The sequence below is a fragment of the Photinus pyralis genome, unplaced genomic scaffold, assembly GCF_008802855.1.
Source record: "Photinus pyralis isolate 1611_PpyrPB1 unplaced genomic scaffold, Ppyr1.3 Ppyr1.4_LG2, whole genome shotgun sequence".
In the NCBI taxonomy this organism is placed as follows: Eukaryota; Metazoa; Arthropoda; class Insecta; order Coleoptera; family Lampyridae; genus Photinus; species Photinus pyralis.
In genome coordinates, this window is record NW_022170403.1 from 16,814,942 (window position 1) to 16,828,594 (window position 13,653).

Sequence of the window (13,653 nt, forward strand, 5' to 3'; positions counted from 1 at the left end):
TTGCTAGAAATCGCCATAGAAACAATTGTCTAACGTCAAATAAGTAGTATATTAAGGTAGAAGAATGGTAAGTGAAGTTTACTAGGTGGAGGGCAAGGTTTGGAAGACCGAGACTTGTCGGGGTCCTCCAATTGCCAAGCCCTATAGAAGAACTTACCACCCGCACTGCTTTGCTTTTGCACGATTGAGTACAACCAGTGGGTACTGGGTAGGTATGCCAGGAAATTAATTCCAAATGAAAATTCACACATTTACTTCAATTTAATTTCTACCGAATTTTTCTTTCGAGGTGTAATTTCTGTTAAACGTACGTAAACTTTTCTTGTAGAGGATACGATTACGATTATATTAAAAATAGGTGTGTCACATGTTTTTAGCGCCATGGGCTGAATTTCTAAATTGAAAATAATAAAAAAAAATATGCCGCCCCCACGAAAGTGGCGTCCATTTATAACCCGGGGCCTGGTATGTCATCCTCGTCAGAAACTGATCGTAACGATATTGAAGAATCCTTCAAAGTTGGATGTAATGCCATAATCCCACAAAACTCAAAAGTCTGATACGAGGTTACGTACAATTCCTTTAAGAAACGGTGCCAAGAAAAAGCTTTTCAAATTGTTATGAGAAAGTTGTTCATCCATTTTGTCCATCGAGATGCAAAATTGAAATCTCCTAACAGTCTGTCGACCGAATATTTTATGTTGCAGTTGACGCTTAATTTAAATACAGGACTTAGGTACATTTCGAAATACCTACACTCAATTAATAACGTTTTTGAAAACTAAAAATGTTGGTTATCGTCCAAGGAAATCTGATGTGTCTAGCAGACAAGACACGAACCGATTCTTAACTGAAGCTCCTGACAATAATTTTTAATGCTTATTTTAGATGATGTATAATGTGCGATCATAATAGAGTTTCATTAATTTCAGGCAGGTAATTGAAATACTTAGCAGACATTTGCAGGAAACGAGTTGTGTATACCTAATTTCACTCTTGATGAGATGGAATATAAAGACTCTATGATAGTTGTTAACTTATCGGATACAAAAATTGGAATACGGCGAAGTATATTAATCACAAAGACGAAAATATAAGTTATCTGCAACTTTGTTGAAAATATTCCCAATGTTTCTGGATTCCTCCTTAAATACCAGAATAGAAGATGCTTCAACCAACTGGTAGGTAAAAACACGACTGGCAGTTGCCCGTGAAAAATACTTGAAGAAAAAAAATCCTTCAGCTTATTACTGGACACGCGTTTTTGTTTAGAAGAATGTCAGCTACAATGTTGGCGAACAAAGGAGTTGACGTCTTATACTCGGTCTTATAGCATTAAAATGGCATGCATGATGGAAATCCTTCAGTGTCGCGGAAAGTTATGTAGAAGAATCTATTGAAATTAAGGTGGAATTAGCGCGAAGTCTTCCACGATCCACGATGGAAATGCTGTAATGCAGTAATTGTAAAGATAGTAAATTCAAGTGTCAATTCTTCTCCAAAATTTCATAATAAAGTGACCAAAAATTCAATTACAACTTCAATTGAAAAAAAAACAAATTCCTATCGTTTTTAACAATTATTCTCCAAATTTATACAACATGCAACATGAAATAGCTAACACGTTTGCCGTCTATTACCTACTCGTATACCTATTTAACTACATAACATTCTGGTCATATTTCTTTGTTGTTAATTGTCATGCTTTTTTTTCAAATAAAGAGTTACCTATTATGAAATTAGATTTAACGTAGGTATAGGATTGGACTACGTATTAGATTTAATGGCTTCAATCCGCGTTGATCAAACGCGACCTATTAAATTATCCATGACATATGGGGAGGTTTTGTGTATTTCTACTCACTGAATAATTCGACCTCATTGTGTGAAAACAACCAACTATTTCAAATACCGTATATTGTTTTTCATCTGCATTTATTGGAAATTGTTGGTATGCTCTTTTAATTATGATCAATAGTACTAAAAATACGGTGTGTAGAAACGGCTCTAATTAATTTCTCAATATTCGGCAGGGGATAATAATAGGTAAACTTACTAATCGTTTGTGAAAAGTCCAGAACCACTCTCTTTTTGTGATTTTCATTTTTAGTAATTACTAATTAGAACTTGTTCACGACAAGAAGATCTACCTCTCTTTCCTAGTCTAAGAGATCTACTTTCTGCGATTATTCCTTCTAATAAAAGCTTTTTAATTTCACTCGTCAATGGAAATCGTTTGACCCTAGGTTTGACCTAAGTAAGTATACTATCGACTTGCAATCGGGCGATAAGTTCGAAAATAAGCATAGAGACATATATTTTTGCAGAAGTAAGAGGACAAATGCTGGTTTCCAAATTTCCAATTCTTCAATATGTAATTTTGCACCGCCGAAATAAACAGTTACATATTTATGTTTTTTTTTAAATACCATGCCCAGTAATGATATCGCCTAGACTGACTATATTTCTCACTCAACGGTCCAAAAAAGTATAGGTATAACGTTTGTTATAATAAAATATATACTTATAGCTGTGCTTATAGTAAATGCTGGATACATACCTATACATTACCCCTTCTGAACGATATTAACAAATATTTTCTTATTTCGCATTAAATTAATTATTTTATATCTAACATTAACATTGACTACCTACCTACAATAATTAGGAGATCATTATGGTACCAGTACAAATCTGATGAAATAATTAAGTTTTGAGGTAAATAAACGATTATATTATTGTATTATAGTGAAAGTGATAACGATAATAATAGTAACATATTATGTGCATATTTGTACCTATATCATTACGTACGGTATTAGGTACGTACCATTTGAATATCGTCATACAGGAAAATTGTATGTCCTATATGATATCGTATAAGTTTTTAGCCCATTTTACGAACATAAAATTGCCCTTATTTTGTTTACTCTTAATAATTTCGTATGTTTTGTTGAGAACTGCTGACCTCATGGAAAATGCGCTGAGCTGAAGTTACTCGCAGGGGGCTAGGGATAGAGGATAGGCAACACACAGTGGTCACTGAAATTTGCAATAAAAGTCGAAACTTTTGAGAAATTTTTGAAGCCCAAATATTAATTCTAACTAGAGGTCTTATCGGAAATTGATAGAGATATAGAAAGTCATTAAATGTAGCGATTTATTTTTTTGATAAAATTATTTAAGTCGTGTATAAATGATAATCTTGAATTTACTAAGAACGCGAATACTGGCCTTAGTGAAAAAAATATTTAAAAAGTAAATCCGCACAATTTATTTAGTAACTAAGTGGATTAAAAAAATATATTACGAACTGCTTCAAATTATGAAATAAAACGTAATTTTTACTCAAAAGTTTATATAAAATATAGCGACGGAAGAAATGCAATACCTTCCATACAATGACGATAGGCAACTCAGGTAGCACTTTTACCTGGAAAATATTAACACCTAATGACCATTATACTTATATACAATGGTTTATGACTCTATTAGACCAGTAACAAAAGAATCTCAATGCCTTCTATTTATTCGTCTATTAGTACCAACGATAATTGACCAATAATGTCAATAAATGTAATATTCAGGAGTAACAACGTTTTAATTTTTTAGACCCGTTTCATACATTTTTTTCATACATTTGATGTAGGTGTATTGTTATCTACTTATCAAAAAGCAATTTAATAATATCGATTACATAAAAATTATGTACAATTTGGACGATGTACCTATTATAGATAAACATAACGAATTGTTTGTTGGCGGCACCTTCTTGAATCTAGCAGCTCTGTTAAAAAACTGTTCATGCAAAAATTGATAATCTTGTGTCTTACATACTTTAGGTGACAAATGTCAACCAAAATTTCAACCAGCAATTTTGTCGACCAATGAAATGCGGATTTCGTGTCACATTTCCATGGCAACCAAGGAATTTATCGTCAATTGTTTGACGTAAAAAGGTAATAATGTTTTGACATAAAACGTCACTTTTTCGTTGAGGGTCACTATGGTGTGAAATTTTCTTACCGAATTCCACAGTGCTTGAATAGAATTTTTTTCTTGCTCACGAATATTTTGCGAAAGTTCAAATATTTGTGAGCTCGAAAAGTTTCCGGAAATAGCAAGCACTAGTAGTATTACAAGTGATAATTTTTTATTTCAGCATGTCGTTAGTAAAAAATTGTCAAAGTCCTCTTGTGAGATCTTGTCGAAGCTACCACATTCCCTTCGTTGGTACTCGCGTCCGACGTCCCGTGCATCCCCAATTTGCGATTGAAGTTTTACTCCACCATCAGTAAGATCTTGGCGGGGGCCACCAGATTCCCTTTCTCGGTACCCACTTCCGACGTCTCGCTCATCCGCAATTCGAGTTTGAAGTTTTCACTCCACCATCAGTTTTCAGATTGTTTTCAAAATGGTGCCGTAGGAAAGATCTTGTAAACGGACACAACAACTGCGTGGCGAAAATTTGTTTTTTTCCTGGGTACGAAATTAACCTCATTTTACAAGGCGCACGTCTGCGAGGGGTAGTTGACTTAGGGCGCCCAAAAGGTATCTTCCTCTGCGAATTTTGTTTCTGAAAGCTCGAATCGCGATCACTCTTTCTCGTGTGGCTAATAGAGCTATGAGAAGTGCCCCAAAAATTGAGAACTATTTTGTGAGAGTTTTTAGCAAAATTCATCTAAATGCGAATTGTGGGTGAACGGGACGTCGGAAGCGGGTACCGACAAAGTGAATGTGTTAGCTTGCGATAAGATCTTTTTGATGGTGGCTAATAGGTACAATACTGATCTGCCACACAAAAATGCGCTGATCTCTCTCTTCGATTCCACACGAGGACTTTGATAATTTTTTAATCTACCTATGCTTTTGATAATTCCACTGTAGGTTTGACGGCTAGCCCAATAAACTATTTTCGTAAAGCATCAGGCGAATGTCGTGTTGGAATTGGAAAATTTCCGAAAATCTATTAAAACATTTTGTAATGAAAAATGAGTCATTTATTTTGTTGTAAATTAGATCAGAATTCAGATATATAATTTGATAAATGGGGGAAGGTTGAAAACGCAGCAAATACCGGGCTACATTGCGGAAGCCATGCGAAATATCGAAAACTGTTCATCTAATTGAAGAAAAGTACTATTCTTACATCCGCGCACCTGTGAAAATCGTTATCATATAAATTTAGAAATCTATGGGGCCGTAGTTTGATCGGATGTGATAATTGTTTAAATAAATTTGTGTTATGAACCACAAAAATTGAAGACCAGTTTTTCTTGTTTCGGAAATTGTTCCCTTCATTACCCAAGTCCAAATCTCAAAATCTCTGTCTGTCGCGGGCTACCACATTCTCTTTTACGGTACCCACTTCCGACGTCCCGTTCACTCGCAATTCACTTCTATTGGCGACACGAGAAAGAGAGACAGCGATTCGAGATTTACGAAACGTTAAACCGCGTGAGTTCGCAACGGAAGGTAAAAGGCGCCCGAAGTTGACTACTTCTCGAAGACGCGCGCGCGCGCCACGCAAAAGGTCGTTAATTTCGCCCCTATGACAAAAAACAAAATTCCGCCACGCAGGAGTTGTGCGCGTTTACAACATCTTTCCGACGACACCAATTTCAAAAGAATCGGACCAAAACTGTAGTAGAAGATAGGAAAAAACTGAAAAACCTTCACGTTAGTATACTACGCTCGAGGATGACGCCCAGATGTCGCCAACCCCACATCATGTAGCCATGTCCCTAAGGTTGACAAATTTCACGGCCCTGTAGATACACGTACACCCGTTGCCTTTCTACAAGAGTTCTTCTACGCGCCCACATTTGCTGCCAGCCAGCCAGCCACCCAAAGTGAGATTAAAAGCTACTTTTTACAAATAAATTTGCAAAAATGCGCTAAAAAGCATGTCAATGCATGGCATAGATAACCAACATTACACGCGACAAGCCAAACTTGTTTCAAAATTCTTTCTCTCTTTAAAAATTGAATAATTAAATATTAGCATTCCCAAATCCCGTTTTAAAACTTTTTCCCGATTTTTGAAACACCACTTTGATCGCGTAAAGAGTAGCTTTTATAGTAACCACGTAGTACAGGAAGCTTTAAACACTCTTGATGATCTTCTGTATGCCCACAAATAAGAATAGGTTTGCTTTTTTGGCATATTTAGGCGATTAATTAATTGACATGTTAATTGTCTCAAATGTGCCTAATCGGATAACTTCGGGGCTACACAACCTACGATTTTCCTAAATACTTTAATTAAGTACACAAAACAAATTATTGACTAGGGAGTTAAGTTTTAAAAATCATCTAGGAAATTGTATAATTAGTGAACTACACTATTCTTTGTTTTTTTCGATATTTTTAAAAATAAGCGAGATATCTTGAAAAATGTGAAGTGTTTCCCGACATTTCTACAGATATCAAAAATGGAATACCTTGTACAAGGAACAACCTGAGGGCATTTTAACTACATATCATTAGTTGTTTAATATGAAAATACAAATACATTACATTTAAACAATAAACAATACAATGTGCACACACAGCTAATCTCCCTCAATTGCAACCTCTGTAACAGCTTGCACGTAAAAGGGTCCTTCAGATACGTACTCCTGCAGTCTTGTTTGAGTACTATGATCAAAGACAGAACTCAAAGATAATACTCTTATAATGTTATACTTTGCTTCTTTACAATCTTTAAAGTTCTCACTGCGACGATCCAATAAAAATTCGATAAAACCTGCAATTGATATTACATAGCAAACATTAACTTGTAAGATATGTACATACCAGGAGTGTTCCGAAAAATTTCTTGACCCCAGTTATGCGAAGATAAAGCATCCAAAACCCTAAATGCGGCGAAACGGATTTCATTGAATGGATTTTTGGCAAAATCGTATATCAAGGTCATTAGGTTGCCATCCACCGAACAATACCACTTACGTACTAGATTTGTTATTTTACTATCAAATTCACAAATACGAAACAGATTCTCCAGACAATTTAAGGCGCGTATCTTAATTTCAGTAGGGTAGGTTTGTATATTGTGATAGATAACTTTGATGGTTTCTGGTATTTTGTTTTCTGTAAATTCATTATGTAAAAATTAGTTTGCGAATGAAATGGGTATGATGAAAACATAAAGAGAAATTGGTACAATTTACATTGTATCGGTTTCGCTCTAGAACAATTTATTATACTAGTTTCTCCTTGTATGAGGACTTGTTGAAATCTATATTACTCAGTTTCTCTCTAAAAAGTGTGCAAAAAGTATGGGGTATGCAATTTGCCCATTTCAGTAAATATTCTAATGAAAAATGCTAAATAAAAGCTATCCGAAATTGTTAATCTTTACATGCACCATTTTTAATATCAGATGCCCTCAATAACAGGTTCACATGTCGGACATTTAATATGAAGAGGTCAGATCTGGGGATACTGGTAAAAGTAAAAGTAAAATAAAATTGTTTCAGAGAGAAACTGTCATGGTAGGAAACCAGCAGTTTCCATTACTTACATCAGTTTCCCATATAAGGGATTCCAAAGTACTCTAAGGAAAAACTGTTATAATGTAAACTATATCGTTTGTCTCTACATGAGAATCAAGTGATATACTCTACCTATGCTATCTAAGCTAAATTTTCCTTCGTTGGTTTCGCCTATATATCCCAGAGTATCCAATGCAACACCAATTAAAGTAGAATTAGTCTCTTCTATAATAGAAAATATGCGGTGAATAATATGTGCATATTTAACTAGTATTTGCTCAGGTTTTCGATAAGCCATGGCACCAAAAAATTTTAGCACACCTACAACTGAATGTAGCAAAACATCATAAGTGTAGCAACACAAACCTGGTTCGCATAACAAAAGTGGGATAGAATCTTCACATTCCAGTTTGCTTAAAATTTTAGAAGTAATGCCATGCACTTCTAAATATGCATATCCATGCTTGGTCATAACTAGCTGTGATAACAACTGAATGATGTTCATCATTAACAAGATATCATCAGTATCCAAATCTTCTAAAATAATGGAAAGCAGACCATGTGAATCCAAAATCTGCATTGACGATTCAGAACTTACAGACACGTTTACAAACAGCTACAAAATCACATTGTAATTATCGTTATTGTCAAGTACTAGAAACACCTCATTAAAACGTAGGCGAACGATTTCATTAGTGGCTCTAAGTCTGTGAATATTTTGAAGTATTTCTTGGGAAAGAATTATTTGCAAACAATTTCTCGATACTGCTAGTTTATAAATAATCTCCAACGCAACCTTTGCTACTGCAAGATCATTATCTGCAATACATTCAAATATACATTTCACTAGGGTTGTCTGTCGACCCAAACTATTAACTTGGTCTTCGCTTTGCAAATTTCTAAGTATTTCATTTAAACCCATTGTTTTCACTGATGAGTGAGGGTGACGCAGTGCTCGTTCGATTGAAATGGAGTAACGATTTAATGTTTCCCCTATGCTCAAGTGTGACATACACAATGTAAGCACTTCATTGGCTAATTCTATTTGTTCGCTATAATGAAAATGATTCCGCATTATTTTAAGGTTAAGTGACAGTGACTTACACATTTGTATTATTGAGGCAGTCAAATATATAAGTTAAAGGGAAGTCATTAATGGTTTGTTTTGCCTCTTCTGATGTAAGTGAAGCAAGATAATCCTTAATTTCATTTAAAGTTGGAATTCGTAATTCTTCCTGTAGGAGGTTTACGGTTTGTTGTGAACACCACTCCTTATGATTTGCCATCGTTGTCTTTAGTTCTACAATTAAGACACGAATTTAAATTTCCCCTAAATCTAAAATCAAACATAAATAATTACTTTGTTTATACTTATTAATCTGATAGAATATAAATATACTCACTGTTCTGTATTTGGCTACTGTATCTAATACCATAGAGTAAGCATTCAAATTTACAGGGTGTCCCATTAGAAACGGGATCGTTTGAATTTTGAAGTTTGTACAACTGTTGGTTGTTTATTTATTGTAGTGTAATTAATGTAATGATTATAATTGTTAAAGAGCACAATTTCATACCTACGATAACTTCCAGTTGGTTTTCGTTCGGATTTCCATTCAGGGACTTTGTTAATCCATACTACGTAGATCTCGCATACAGTTCCACTGTGGATTTCAGTAGATTTTTGTCTGAGATTGAAGTATGAAAAGTTGCGTAACTTTTTATTTAAGGGGTAATTGCTAAAACCCGTATCGGCCGTATCCACGGTAGCCGAAGTTTGATGACCGCCAATCAAAATAAAGAAAGAGAATGTTTAATTACCTACTTCTACCCGCTTGCATATTCCACATTTAAAATGGATAATGCCTATAATTTTTGAAGATCAATATTGTCATTATTGTTCTTCTAGTATAAAACAGTCACGTCAATTATCGCCCACTGAAAAACTGGTCGCCTGTGAGGTGTACACCAATTATGCTATTATATTTTCATACCCATGCGAAGAAAAAAACTTAAGTATTAAGTTTTGCAGTAGGCGGCTACCTGTGCCATTGAGCATTGACGTGACCGTTTTTATACTAAAATCCACCGATTTATCCCACGTTGTGTGTCATGCGGCTTGATTATACCTAGGTGAAAATCTCGAATAAAAATCTCGAAATGCAAAATGGCAGTAACACCAAAATATCGAAGGTAATAATCTGGAAAGCCAACAATCTCGAATAGAAAATCTCGAATGACCTTGTCCTTTCAATTGCAATTAAAGAAAAATCGCAATTGACAGAAACATTTTTTTGTATTTTGAATGGAACCGTCATTGATTAAAAATTAATTAAGTTTATTCAATGGATTTACACAAGTGGTGACAACGTTTATATTAGATTTCTTCTTGGCTATCGATTTCGGCTATAATTTGCCATCATCAGGCCTTGCTATAAGCTATAATATATACGGTGTAAATAAATAATAAATAAATATAACAAATGTGCTTACCGTCATAAGACATAAATGAGGAAAACTATGAACATGAAGTGAATGTAGTTGTCTCGGCTGAAATGAGCGTTTTCAATGGAACCGTGGAAATAAATCGTCGCAATAAATGTAAATTTATCAACTGCTTAAAATTAGAACAGCGCCTAAACGAAATGACTATTGAACATTGTATTGCAAATTTTGCTGAAATGAATTTTTTTAATTATTTGAGAGGAATAAGCAATAATATAATAGATAAACATCCACGCGAGATAATCGAATGTTCCCGGACTTCTTATTTACCCTGTATACAGGGCGTTACAAATAGTGTGGCAAATTAACGGCGGGACATAAGGAAGTAACATGGGAAAATACACTTTCGGCAATTCCTGCTCCCCATTTTAACCTACAGGAAAAATAAAAACATCCTTGGATAGATAATTAAAATATCCATCGGATAACATACGCAATTGTGAGGTCTCATATGCAAGCCTAAAAATTAAATTAAAAATCCTAAAAATTGGTAAAAACTGGTTGGCCATGGAGTGATGTGTCGCAGTTGCTAGGTACGCTACTACAACAAATTGTACCTTTGACTACTTACCAAATGCGTATACTTAAAATTGTAGCATTGCTTCCCACTTATTGTGTCGTTTATATAGGTATCTAGCTTTGCTTTCAATTATTTTATGCACTTGCGGATTTTGTTAATTGAAATTTTGTGATAAGTAGGTAATTACCTGATCTTTTTGTGTATACGTATCTTTAATGAAGTCAAACAGGCGAAGCCCTATATTAAAAGTAGATCCAATAAAAGCATATTCCAAATAGTTTTTGTACACCTTACCTTTCGATTCCAGAAAATTTTAATGCTTCTTTGTACCCCATTAGTAATACCAACACGCACGATGGAATTATAAATGAATGCCAGTACAATATTTACGAGCGCATGGTCTTTATTTATGATAACAACCCTTATGTATTGACCGCATTCTCATAAATGAAAAACCTTGGAAATTGGAATCACAATCGACTGTGTGAATTAATTATTTAATTCTTCACACAAAGTGACGAATTACTCAATCTACTTTGCAAAATACTTACATACCCTGCAACCGAAAATGTAATCGTTTAACACGTAATGCAAACAAAAAAATTGATTTATTAGGTACCTATTGACACAGGCCACGTCAATTACACACATTTAAAACTTTAATATCGCATTAGCGAATTCATTGTATAAAAACAAATCAATGTAGATGCTGAAAACCCAACAAGTATAATATAGTGCATTCTATCTCCAATAAAAGTAGAGGCTTTTTCCAAAAATCCGCCAAAATAAGTTGTCTCCGTTATCTCTGATTTAAATGCACTCGTCCCTTTTACAGTAGGTTTAGCGTTGCATTTCTCCATATTTCTAAGATTGACTCTCAATTTAACGTTAGTGGCTTTATTACAGTTTTGGATAGTGTACTTTTTAACATGTTTTGCACAGTTATTTTCATTTGAATACGGATCGCTGGTATACAGTCTAGGCGACGCGTACGAACGTGTTAAAACTAGCACTTTTGTTATGTTATGCTTCCAACAAATCTGAAACACCTCACTGAAATCATTTGTTCTTATAGTAATTAAAAAGGTTCCTTTTGAGGAATCTTCTTTGTGCCATATTACACTTCTCTTTAGGCGTCGAAGGGTGTCATTTAGAGTTTGAAAACCTTCCGTTTGTATTATGACGTTTCTTGCGTAATTCACGGATCTCTGGACACGTTTACTGATGTCAATCGTAATATATGGGTTTACTAAATCCTTTGGTACAATTTCGCCGCCGCTTTTTCCAAAAATAAAGTAAAGAGTTGCGTCAGGCTTGAAAATCTTTTCTATCGCAATCGCAAGGCACTTTTCGGGATTAGGAAGATAAAATCCTACATCTTGGGGCTGAATGAACGTGACTGTACATATAATTAATAGTAGTTGCAGTTCCATACTATACTATCCTAAGAACGTAGCACAACGCACTGATACTGTTTTCACTAGCTGTTCACCAACGCAACTGGGGAAATTATTGACTTTTCCCTAAGTATAACGTCGTTCGATGTAAAAGTTATTATATGTGCATTACTAGTTTATTTACATGAAAGTAAAACACATACAACATATCGATTCTTAATATCTAATATAGCAATAGTTACAACAGTTTGGTATATATACATAGCACATATAGGTATAATACAGCTGTTGGGTAGGGTATTTATAATGGGATAACGTAGTTTCCCGCGGCAACATAACTTAAACTAGGTAAATTACAAACCGAGGAAAAGAAAAATGATTAGCAATAGCGTCTAGAGCTCGAAGATTTTGAGAAGTTGTAACCAAAGAGTAACTATAATTACTCTTTGGTTATGGATACTCTTTGGTTGTAACAATTACGTACCATCATTGAATAATAAATTATTCAATGGTACCATGTTTAAGTTACGGATAAACATCTGGAAGAAAGTGTGCACCTTATCTACCTAGGTAAACGAATGCAGTTAATTTTGCAAATATAATGTATCACATACCGAAGTAAAAAATCTCGCAATAACTATACTAACTTTTATTGCAAAAACGTCATCTAAATCTAGGCAAAAGAATGCTTTGCTCAATTCTCATTCCATATTTCTCCGAGAGAATGAACGCCAAATAAAATTTATTTCAAACAATTTTAATTTAATTTTTTCACTCCACACAATCTTCAAAGTTGCGTAGATAACAGCTCTGGTAGATCCGATTCATTATTAGGTATGGTGCTTTAGTAATTAGTTATCTGTATGTTCATGTTCCACATTAAATAAGGTTGTGGGATCCAAGTACAATACAGTGTATCCCTGGATTGACTTGACTATAAATACGTGTAATCGATCAAAAATGTTTGAATCTCGTTTCGATGTTTTGGGATCCCGGTCTGCTTGGTCTGAAAAGAATTTCAAGCACATATTATTATTCACTTTTTAAAATCCAAGATGGCCATGACAATTGAGAAAAAATAATTTTATGTTGAAGTAACGTGCCATTTCGGTCAATAATAATGCAAACTGTTATTAAGAAAAGTTTAGAATACCTATATGACATTATGTCCATATCCATAATTTCACAAATATCGGATCACTTCGATTAAATCAGTAGGTATTTGATTTGTAGTCTTAGTCTACACTACATGTAGGAACCACAGAAACAAGTAGTATTCTGTGTCAATAAAACAAATGAATTATTATTACCTGTCATTAAGATTCAAGTGACATCTAAAGCAATCATTTTGAAATCAATTATTTATCTTTTATTGCCGAAGTGCAAGACTACAAATCAGATATTGATTTAAGCGATCCGTTTTTATGAAATGACACTTTACCACAACATAAAATTATTTTTTTCTCAATTGTCACGCCCATCCTGAATTTTAAAAAGTAAAAATGAGCTTGAAATTCTTTTCAGACCAAGCAGGCCGGACACCCAAAACATTAAAGCGAGATTCAAAAATGTTTGATCAATTCCATTTATAAGGTCAATCCGGGGCCACACCTGTATAAGGGGGCAATGTTCTCTAGCGTTCAACTTTCGCTTTCGAATGTTTTCGAACAAACACGTCATATTTCTCGGAAAGATTACGTCACATCCCCTTCGTTATTTATCGCCGATGACTAAT

General features: G+C 34.4%; 1 protein-coding gene across 4 annotated transcripts; it reads right to left on the bottom strand.

Annotated features, from left to right (window-relative positions):
* Nucleotides 1–6,480: 6,480 nt before the first annotated feature.
* Nucleotides 6,481–9,719, bottom strand: LOC116163593 (26S proteasome non-ATPase regulatory subunit 5). Of its 4 annotated transcripts, none has more exons than XM_031477606.1 (7): nucleotides 9,074–9,719; nucleotides 8,601–8,796; nucleotides 8,161–8,548; nucleotides 7,863–8,112; nucleotides 7,629–7,817; nucleotides 6,799–7,092; nucleotides 6,481–6,748 (listed from the first exon to the last, which is right to left on the bottom strand). In XM_031477606.1, exons 2-7 carry the CDS (start codon nucleotides 8,780–8,782, stop codon nucleotides 6,555–6,557), a joined length of 1,497 nt encoding a protein of 498 aa, XP_031333466.1. In that variant the 5' UTR covers nucleotides 8,783–8,796; nucleotides 9,074–9,719; the 3' UTR covers nucleotides 6,481–6,554. The 4 variants fall into 4 exon arrangements, with proteins under 4 accessions (XP_031333466.1, XP_031333465.1, XP_031333464.1 ...); XM_031477605.1 differs by lacking the exon at nucleotides 9,074–9,719 and adding an exon at nucleotides 8,900–9,022; XM_031477604.1 differs by lacking the exon at nucleotides 9,074–9,719 and adding an exon at nucleotides 8,857–8,947.
* Nucleotides 9,720–13,653: the final 3,934 nt, after the last annotated feature.